Source organism: Syngnathus typhle, linkage group LG7, assembly GCF_033458585.1.
Source record: "Syngnathus typhle isolate RoL2023-S1 ecotype Sweden linkage group LG7, RoL_Styp_1.0, whole genome shotgun sequence".
Taxonomy (NCBI): Eukaryota; Metazoa; Chordata; class Actinopteri; order Syngnathiformes; family Syngnathidae; genus Syngnathus; species Syngnathus typhle.
In genome coordinates, this window is record NC_083744.1 from 3,668,470 (window position 1) to 3,679,766 (window position 11,297).

General features: G+C 43.1%; 1 protein-coding gene across 1 annotated transcript; it reads right to left on the reverse strand.

The window, feature by feature from the left end:
• Nucleotides 1-314: 314 nt before the first annotated feature.
• scamp2 (secretory carrier membrane protein 2) lies at nt 315-11,187 on the reverse strand. The gene is made up of 9 exons (XM_061283576.1): nt 11,014-11,187; nt 7,118-7,189; nt 6,963-7,031; nt 6,487-6,598; nt 6,247-6,375; nt 6,010-6,169; nt 5,685-5,786; nt 4,721-4,838; nt 315-1,702 (listed from the first exon to the last, which is right to left on the reverse strand). The coding sequence occupies exons 1-9, from the start codon at nt 11,068-11,070 to the stop codon at nt 1,553-1,555; spliced, it is 969 nt and encodes a 322-aa protein (XP_061139560.1). The 5' UTR covers nt 11,071-11,187; the 3' UTR covers nt 315-1,552.
• Nucleotides 11,188-11,297: the final 110 nt, after the last annotated feature.

An 11,297-nucleotide genomic window follows, 5' to 3' on the forward strand; every position in this document is an offset into this window, starting at 1 on the left:
AAGACTGACCTGTAAGAGGCAGCATGACGTCATCCCGACGAACGAAGCCTGCTGTAGCGTCAAGAAAGATCGATAGGTGCTGCCATCTGCTGGAGAACCTTTTAAAAATTTGAGTTTACGTTCGATACGATTTTACAAGTGGTAAACAAGCTGTTTATACAAAAACAAGGCAATTTAAAATTATAAAGAAAAAATATTGAAAAAAGAAAAAACTCCAAAAGTGTGTTGTGCAAAATTTGGAATTGTTGATTGAAAAGAAGCTTCTCTTGTCACTCCATTTAACTGCAGAAGAGTTGTATTCATGAATACAGAGATCGAAAGCAAAGCATTTTATTATTAGATGTTACATTCAATATTTTCATACTAAAAGGCACAGAACCGACAGACAAAAAAACATTATAAACATTTGGATGCAGGATCAATGTTGAATTAATGAGACTAATTCATTTGCTGCAAAAACAATTCTGATTCATCACAGAGGTGATACATCCCATAATAAAAGGCGCACAGCTAATCTATATTCTACAATAAACCGTTATGTTGCATGTGCATCTCCTGAGCAACCAGTTCAGATTTCTCAAGTGACCTGAAGCAGCTTTTAAATTATACTTCTAGTTGAAGCCCAACGAGATCAAAATGTATTCCATTAGCAAAACAAACATTCAGCTATTATCCAAATTATTTAATCTTGCACTGAAAGAAAGAGGCTACATTGCATTATATACTTATTTTGCATGCTGCCAATAAAAAAAATAAAAAAAATAAACGGGATATAAACTCAAATACAATTGTTGTTTTTGTCACAGGAAGAAAATAAAGCCAAGTGGGAGTCAAATGCGTTGAGATTCCAGATGCTTTGGCAGGTTCTGCTGTTTTGGTTATCAACAGAGTTCAATTTGGAAGTTGATTGGAATGGCGCCTGTCAGTTGAGATAATTAGACATGATTTTTCTTTTCCCCCTATTGGGAAAATGGATATTTTTAAGAAAGACGCTGCCATTGGCCAGCAACAATATTTTTGTAAACCGCATGTTAGTCTTGACAACAAAAGGAAAAAAAAGTAAAGAAGGTGGAACTAAGAGGTCTTGATTTGAGGAAATGAGATATCGGAATGATTCAGCAACTGAACATTTCTCGCTCATTTGACAATTGGGAGCACGTTTGTTAGGATTCAGCGAGGAAACAAATTTCAATGTTGACCTGCCAAACAACACCACGCTCAGAAAAGAAAAACTATCAAATACTTGTAAAGAATCTCACACACGCTGGTGAAAAAAAAATCCACCCACAATTTCCACAAATGAGCGTTGCCAAAAAGTGCAAGCAAAATATACAAAGCTGAGACCAAGTGAAATGAAGACAGACACCAGTCAACGTGTCTCCTGCTCCAGCCACAATGTACCTGCTGTGCTTGTCTGGCACCGTGATGGTGGCTGTCTGTACGTATGAGTGTGCTCTCACGTTGCTCAAGGTCAACACATTACAAGGATGGACACAAACCTGCCAACCGCATAACATGCTGACTTCCATCTAAGCAGGTAGCTTAGCGCGAGCTAGTTGTTAGCCTGGAAAGCTCCCTGGGCTGCCGACGAAGCTGCGCCGGCGGCGGCATTTTGGAAGGTTTTGTTGGTGAAGATGCCCTGCGAGAACTCCTGCTGGGCCTTGTGGAAGCTGGCCCCGGTCCGGCGGTACATGCCATGGACCTGTCGCAAGGGACACAAACGTTAGCTCATGGCACTAGTCTTAAATGTCAAAGTGACTGCGAACGAGGACAAGTCACAAAATAAAGTTGACAATATTTCAAAGGGTATTGCGATAAACAACCGCTAAGGGGTGCAAATGATATGTTAAAGTAGGGGTGTCCAAACTACGGCCCGCGGGCCGCAGTCCAGTTTTTATTGGCCCGCAGCAAATTCTGAAAACAATTGAATATGGCCCGCACAAGAAGCTTGAGCTCAACTCTGTTGCACTTCTCAGCAGGGCTGTGGACTCGGTTGGGACTCGGCGACTCGGACTTGGTCGGACTCGGTCATTTTTGCCGGACTCGGACTCGGTGCTGATTTTGACAGAGTTCACCGAGTCCGACAATAAAAAAAAAAAGAGGCAAGATGCAGCCAGAGAGTGTCAGGTTACAGTCAGCGCGGTAGGAGTTGGAAGAAGCAGTAAAAACTCCACCATACTCGTCGTAATGACCGGTGATATATGTTATATCCTTACTATTTTCCAGGTTCTTAGATAGCAAAAATAGGTCGGACAACGACGTGAATGATAACTGCTTTAGTCCTTACTCACAGTGCGTTCACAGGGCGTACCACAACAACACAGAATGCCCATCGCACTTCCGGGGTTTTTCTACTACGGAATTTGAGTTAGCCCAAAATACACAACATCTCTTCCCCTCTTACAATGAACGTGCTATATGCATGAACAACATAGTCTTATGCACCTATAACTTGACATCTTCAAGATCTATCAATAACTACCATTAAACAATTATCATATATGGTCCAGACAATTATGACAATAATATTCCCATGAAACCTTAACTTTGGGTGAGGGTGGACTACCTCGAATTATAGCAAAATACCGATGTCGTACAGCGTCTTACGGCGTCAGCACTATGTTGTTTTCAATAAAAACATGAAGAACTCATGTTTGCGTCAGTCAATTTTAATTTTTATAAAGGATTATTCTCATTTGATGTCTTTAAATTCATCCGCGTTCTGCCATTGAAGCGGGGTGCATTCAAAGACCAGTCGTACAGACGGAAACGTTTTGTGATCAAATCTCTCATAACGAGAATGATTTGAGTGAATTGATTTGAATGAATAATTGAGAAGAAATTTCAGTTCTGAAGGCTCCTTTTGTCCCAAGCAAAGTGACAGATGTTGGGGAGGGGGGATAAAAATTGTAAAATCAATTCACTCAAATCATTCTCATTATGAAAGATTTGATCACAAAACGTGTGTGGCTTTTTCTTAAATGAACACGTTTGACATTGCTATCGTGTCAGCTTTTAATTATATTGCGCTGTCATGTTAAAGCAAATTAATAAATGCAACAATATTAATTTGCTTTGAAAATACCTGAGTGATAAAATAAAATGGATAGATGGATGAATGATGATCACAATTAAGTATAAAGTCTCCTTTGTAATATATACTCCTTGTAGCCTGTACCCAAAAAGAGGAGTTTCTTTGCATCGAGGTTTATGCAAAGAGCTCACGTAATTATATTGTTGCGTTTTGGTGAAGTGGATGAGTGTTCCGTCTGTACGACTGGTCTTTGAATGCACCCCCCTTCAATGGCAGAACGCGGAGGAATTTAAAGACATCAAATGAGAATAATCCTTTATAAAAATTAAAATTGACTGACGCAAACGTGAGTTCTTCATGTTTTTATTGAAAACAACATAGTGCTGACGCCGTACGACATGGGTTTTTTGCTTTCCAAATAAGGGGTCGTCACTAATTATTTGTGTTTAGATAAATGTCTGAGCTATAATGGTGTAATTAATGACTAAAACTTGAAAGTATCTGTTTATTGTATTCGTTTATATGTTTAATAAAGACAAAGCCATCACAAAACTTGTAATTATTTAGATTTTGATCTAAATTAGCCTTGAATAAAGACTAAGCAGTTACATGAATTAACAGAAAAAATGGACATCCGGACTCGGACTCATGGTCAAGGGGCCGGACTCGGACTCGGTGCAAAGATCCGACCGAGTCCACAGCCCTGCTTCTCAGTTTCCACACTAGATGGAGCGCGCCACACAAAGCGTTTGACGTCCCATTAGCGCACCCCCACCCCCGGAAGAGAAGCGAACGCGCAGCTTTTGACGTCCGATTAGCCACCCCCCCGAAGAGAAGCGAACGCACAGCGTTTGATGTCCGATTAGCAAGGAAGAGAAGCGAACGCGCAGCGTTTGACGTCCGACTAGCAATCAGCCCCCCCCACCCCCACCCCACCGGAAGAGACGCAAACGCTCAGCGTTGGACGTCCCATTAGCACCGCCCCCCCGCAGAGAAGCGAAAAAAAATATTGGTCCCCGGGCCCCTTCACGTTACTAAATCTGGCCCTCCTTGCAAAAAGTTTGGACACCCCTGTGTTAAAGCATTAAATAATAGGGGTGTAACGATTCATTGATACACATCGATTAATCGATATAATGCTCTACGATTTGTTGGCATCGATGCTAAACGTAAACATCGATCTATATCGCCCGTTTTTGACCTCGGACATTAGACGCGACTTTATTTTGAAATCCAGTTCATTGTTGCTTGCTTCCTCTTTCCGAGAGCAGTGCGCGGCGTGTTGTGAGCAGAGCAGGCACGTGAAAGGTGAGCCAACAACTACGCGGCTCCTGGGCTGGTGCTATGGCTAGTGTCCAAGAAGACGAGGCAATTCGCTCCCCTTTGGGCTTCAAGTCATTCGTTTGGAAGCACTTTGTAATTTCCTAAATAAAGAGTTTGCAGTACCTTGTTGATTTTGCGTATGAATTGTTATAAATCAGGATATTGTTCTATAGTGATCGTAGAGCACTATATCGTGATGTATCGTGAATGAATCACAGCAGGCGTTAAGATATCGGCAAATATCGTATTGTGGTTCTTTGTATCGATATGATATCGTATCGTGACAAAACCCGCGATTTACACCCCTATTAAAGAATGAGAATAAAAAAATATGCATAGAAAAAGCCCATCGCGGTTTCTCACCATCTTGAGGAGAATGACGGACATGACGGCGCAGATGGTGAAGAGGATGGCCACGATGATCATGATGGCGCCCACCGCTTTGGACGTGTTGATGACGGAGAAGGCGGCGATCCAACCACTGCGCGCCGACAAACACACTGGTTACGTTTTAGGCGGCGGAAGAACCATTAGCAAAAAAATATCGGGCCAGTGAAACCTCCAAAATGGTACAACTCATAAGAGGTAGAAAATAAATATTTGCATATTAAACGGCAATCACATTATTCAGGGGGAAAAAAAAAAAAACGATTTGATTTTTTTTTTTTTCCCCAAATTGTTACGCTCTGACTAAGGTGATGTCCACTTTTGGGGACTCCACTGTAATGTTGAGTCTTGTCACAAGTCAGGAGAAAAAAGAAAAAAAATGAATGAATCTGTTAGGTGTTACGAGAAAGAGCATAAGATTTGTCGCCATGCAGAACACCAACTGTGTTTATAAAAAAAAAAAAAAGATTTGAGTTTTTTTGTTTAATCTCACACTTACAGCCAGAAAATCAGCGGAGAGGCTGAAGGTTGCCAAGTCTCAGCAAACGGGAGAGGAAGAGGACAAAGAGTGCAACTTAGCAGGCAAGAAAGTTGACAATAGAAGAATAACAACAAACAAAAAACATGCAAGAAAGTCAAGCAATTCTGGAACCAAAACTCACCCAAGTTTCTTGCTAGCAAACATTTGGCTTCATACAACATTTAATTATTTATTTTCTTATTATTGATATTTTATCTATTTATTTATTGATATATCTTTAATTTTACTGGTTTCCCGTTGGCGCAATTGCAACGACAAAACAGAAGAGGAGCAAAAAGGAAACGTGCGAGAACCAAAGAACAGGAAATGTGACCTGCACGAGCGGAACGGATTTTACCGAGCAGATGTCGACAGAAAGAAAGTTTGAATTAAAAAAATTAAAATAAAATAAAAACCCACCTGTTGCCCCACTTGGGGATGCCCACCGACTGGATGATGAAGATGACCACTTGGCAGAAGAAGACGAAGAAGAAAAAGAAGAAGCTGAAGGAGCTGTCGGTCCTGAGGATGCCATAAACAAAACTGGAATTTAAAATAATGCGGAACATTTCAATAACTAAAAAGACACCACATTCCCTAAGGGTTGCAAAATTCCGGAAATGTTTCAAGTCGGAAACTCTCTTATTTGGGAGGCAAAATAAATAATCAACACATCAACACAAATCAAAAAGATTAATCCAACGCAGAAATAAACCAGGAAGCCTCGTCTTTGCACGCCACTCACTTGAAGGCCTTGTAGACGGGTCGGTACCAGCAGAGGAAGGAGCAGGGAGCGAAGAGGATGAGCCAGAGGATGGAGAGGCCAAAGTCCACCCCGTAGGAAGACGATGTGGTGAAGAAGGCCAGACAGGCCAGCATGTTGAGGAAGAGCGTCACACAGTTGACTGCGAGAGGGAGGAGCGGCCGTTATACTCCGAGCGGGTACTCCAGTACACGCCCGCGCTCACTCGGGACTACTCACACATCCAGAGGTAGTACATCATCTTGCACACCCTCTGATACTCGCTGGGGATCTCCTCGGAGAAGTCTTGGTAGAAACACGGCTTGATGGGGAAACTCTTCGGGAGCGGCGGCCAGTTGTTTGCTTTACCTGCCGCGCGTGCGACAACGTTATCTTCATTTCTACTAGCGCGAGCATGGTCGGGCATCGGTTGGCCCGCGGGTGAACCCCACGGAACGCAAACAAAGGAGTGGGACGGACCTGAGGAGCCTTGGCTCTGGAGTTCCTGCTCTCTGCGGTCCAGTTCGGCAGCTTTCCTCTCCAGCTCCTCCTGTTGCCTCAGCAGGTTGGCCTGTGCCGCCGTGGCAGTCGCCTGTGGGGGAATTCCAACAACAGTGAGACTTCTTGACTTTTTGCACGTCTTTGGTCCTTCCAGAAGCAGCAGAGATCAACATTTGCTTAGCAGATAGAAGCAATGTTTAAAAAAGGAAAGAAATAGCAGCAAAGCCGAATGGCTCTGCAACAGAGTCAATTTTGAATGTTTGAAATAAGTTAAAAATTGAGAAAAAAACAAACACCAAATTCAATTCGCCTTCAAACGACGACTCGCGTGATGTTGTGTAAACCGAGGTAATGTGATGCCCTTAAAGGAGGCAGCGCGGGGAAGACGAGACGACTGCAGGTCTCGCAAACGACGCTACAAAGTGGAAGATGTTTGTAGACGGTGCGTGACTCACCTGCGGGGTGGGCTCGGACGAAGGCTGCAGTACTGCCGGTTGGTACGGGGTGGTCTGACTAGCCAGGCTCTCCAAAAGAAAAAATAATAATAATAATAATAATTCAATTACTCAGGTCATGTCAGGAAAGGCAATGAAGCAGTAAAAGGTCTTACTGTGGCAGGGAAAGGGTTGTACTGCTCAACAGGTTCCACACTGGAGCTTGTCGCCTCTGTGACAGCCGGGTCCTAGAAAAAGAAATCAAAGCATGACTCGGTCAATTTCTCTTGACCCCAAAAAAGAAAGTTACTCTCACGAAAAAGAAATCAAAGCACGACTCGGTCAATTTCTCTTGACCGACCCCAAAAAAAATAATTACCGTTTTTTTCCGTGTATAGTGCGCCCCCATGTATAGTACGCACCCCTAAAAATGGCATGCTGATGCTGGAAAAAAGCTTGTACCCATGTATAATACGCACCCAATTTTTATGAATTTTTAAAAAAAAAAAATTTAATTTTTTTTTTTTTTTTTTTTTAAGTCCCAATGATCGTCACACACGCAGGGAGGCAATGGGTCCCATTTTTATAGTCTTTGGTATGGTCTTAACTAGGCTGGATGTAATTTTTTTTGTTGGCGTTGATTTCTCCGACTGCCCGTAAACGCACCACCGCGCTCCGTGCGCGCACGGGACAGCAAACGAGCAGGTGATCGAGCAAGCCTTGTCTGATACGAGAGCATTGCGGTCGCATGGAGCGTGTTTGAAGTGAACAGCAGAGACGAAAGGAACAAGGCAAAGTGTTGTGAAATAAAATATTACCTGTAATACGGATTTAGGTAGAGAACTGAACTCTCACTCTTTATATAGCTGACGTGTCTTGCGCATCCGTTCTGCGCATCTGTAATGGCGGCCTCCGTATGATATCCGGTTTGCGTGTGTGCGCGTGTGCGTGTGTGCGCGTGTGTGCGAGAGAGAGCGAGAGAGAGAGCGCAAGAGCGCAAGAGAGAACTCTCAACCGTAGCACGCCGCCGACCGCCCAACTGCACCGCGCTGGTAGCATTATTGTGACAGAGCCGTCGCTGAAATTTAGAAGATATTTTTAAAGTCCTGATGTACTTTCTAAAATTTAAGTGGACCTCAGTGCGCACTGCGCCGGGCGCTCACTGTCGCATTGCTTAAAGAGCGCCTTTGTGTTTTAGGATGAACAGCAGAGACCAAAGGAACAAGGCAAAGTGTTGTGAAATACAATTTTACCTGTAATACGCATTTTGTTATTTGCTGATTGAAACTGCTAATTAAACTGTGAATTGAAACTAATAGGAAGAAAACAACTCTCGCTCTTAATATAGCTGACGTGTCTTGCGCATCTGTTCTGCGCATCTGTAATGGCGGCCTCCGTATGACGTCCGGTCCCCGATGGAGATTAAAAACAAACAATATTTGACAATAACACACCCTCAAGGATTGCACCATCGCATCAAACGATGTGTCGTCAATTATGTATTTTACTGACTAAGTGTGTTGGCCAGGATGGCTGAATGCGATGCGCGATTGACAACAAACAAGAAGAAAGGTGAGTTTTATTTCGGGGGAGATTTGTCATGTCTCGTCCCCAGTTTTGCTATGTGTCTAGGTTGCCATAGTTTCTGTTCGCGTCGCCCCTCTCTTCCTGTGTCACCTCAATCGATGTAACGTGTTTTGTATCTAAGTCCTGTCTGCCCCTCGCTCACCGTTGGATCATTGCATGTGTTACTGTCATTCTGTTCCTGTCTTTGGTAATGTCACCCTGTCTTTTTGTTCCACGACTTTGTCGGTCAGTCCTGTTGTTGGTTTTGTTGTACCATGACTTTCTTTAAAAAAAAAAAAAAAAAAATTAAAAAAAAGAAAATTAAAAAATTTTTTTCTTTGTACCCATGTATAATACGCACCCCAGATTTTAGGACAATAAATTAGGTAAATTTCGCGCACTATACACGGAAAAAAACGGTACTCACGACACCATTTTGAGTAAGCCCTTCTCTATGGACTAAGTGCGCAAAGCAAGATCCATGAACATAAACTTCTTCGAGGATGAATTTGAACAGCAAGTCCAAAATTAGCGGCTATCGGAACACAATGTGGGAGAAAGCCTTTCCAAAAGAGCCGCCCCATTTTTTTGCTGTGTTTTCACGACGTATCGGTAGATGCTGTCCCAATACTTTCGTCCAAAAGTGGAAACCGGACTGCATGATCAAAGTTATCGGCGCCGGACGCACCTGTAAACATTCCCAGCCGGACTCAACTATTGCCTTCTCTTCCTGTGTTGCAGGCAAAGTGTGTTTGAAGGTTGCTGAACTTGCTGAAATTAAAGCCAGTAGCACGAACAATCCGTTGCAGCATTTGGAATTGAGACACGCAGCAGAATTTATTCAACCTAAAAACGTTCAACCCAAATGAATAGAAAGTCATGTGTTCATGTACCACGCGGGGGAGCCCAAGAGTAGCACATAGGCCACACCAGTCAAGGGAAGAAGATTAAATTGAGGTTCTGTCAGTTTAGGGAGGTTAGGTTTTTATTTTAAGAAACAAGCAACCAGGATGAGTCAGAAAATGAACAGGAGCATCCAGCGTGGGCGTAACACACAAATGTAAAACCAGACTTTGACATTTTGTTTAATTGCAAATGTTAGGGTTTGTTTTGTATGCTTGTGCAACACGGCTAACGGACAAGTCATTTTATGAGAAATTATATGAGGCTTCAAAAGTGTCACTTTAGAACATTGTCTGCACAGTCCAGAAGTAGGAAAGATGGTCCTTGTCCATGAAAAACAGCAATGAATTAGAAACAGCCAGATGGAGGTCAGTTTGTGCCTTTTGATGACACGGCATAAAGTTGAGCAGGAAGACTCAAGAAAATTCAGTACATCTGAACAACCTCTGTGAAACAGGAAGTGAGATATGACGCTACACAACACATCAACGACAAAGGGTGGACATTGTTTTTTGCGAGTGTCGATGTCTTTGTGTTGGTATGACTTAAAGCTTAAATCTGTTTATTCAAATGAATGTGAGCGAGCGTGAGGGGCTGGCCGGCCAGTCGGGCACCGTGTACCAGCTGCTGAAAGCTTATTTATTTAGCTTCATCTCCCCGCCTAGCAATCAAACAGTCGTGTACTCTTGTAGGTTGTTAACGCATGTGACATTTTGCAGTGGTTAAATCGTGAATCAATGACTTACAATTAGTGTGTCATGCAAGATCATCAGTGCTGCAGGAAATCGCTCAAATTCACTTAAATAGTCTAGAAATGTATTTTTGCTCATCACTCTATGACAGTGACGTATCGTGACCGGCAGAACAATTAAAACGCTCGTAAATAACCGGATTGGCAATTAACCTGTGGACACTTTTTTGAAGAAAAAAAAAATCAAGGTAAATTGTGCGTTCTGACTCAACAATGGTTGGGAAACTTAAATCATAATGTGGCTTTTCATCCAACACACCTGAGGCACTCACATACAGACATTATGTGCCCCCTGTAAACCTTGATTCTGTACACGCCTTCAATTGTAAAATTGTCTGGGTAAGGTCCTTTTAGTTGTGTTGCTGATGCGGAAAGTAATAAGTTGATATGTTTATGGCTTAATTGGCTCATATCCTCCACAAACAGCATTGTGATCGATCTAAGTGGGTACTCCTGAGCTGGCCAGCTCAACCTGACTTCACATCAAACACGACACTACGTGATTTAAAACAAATTCATGTGGTCAGAAATGCTGATCAATTTGGCGTGGTAACAACTGCAACGCGGTTAAAAAGTTTAGAAACACATTCCTTGATGGCTACACGTTAACTTCCTACAATTGTGACAAACGATATCCCAACCCACTTTCCATGACGAGCGCTCTGATTGGCTGATGGCCTGTCAATTATGCACATTCGCCCAATAGCAATAGAGACAGCAGGCTGACACGCCCAACAACATCCACCCAACAAGTTTCCTGGCGAGCTGGCTACTGGCTACCTCTCGAGATCGAATTGACAGCCACGGAACACGTCCGTTTAGCGTCACTTCAGCACACATTAGAGCACTTACATTAAAAGGGTTGACGCCAGCCGGCTCGGCGAAGGGGTTGTCATCAAACGCCGACATATTTCTTCAAGACTCTCGGTGTGATTCAAACCTCTGTGAGCGAGTAAGAACGAGCCAATTCCTCACCGCCACTGATAATGCGTACTCAACCCACTTCCTCGACTCGAGTGTAGATCGCATGCGCACACTGGCAGTTGCGTGATGACGTCAACGTCACACTGCCACGCACAATCCAGGAGGCGCGAACACGGGTTACATTAAAGAGACCAAACTTGTCATGCCAGTGA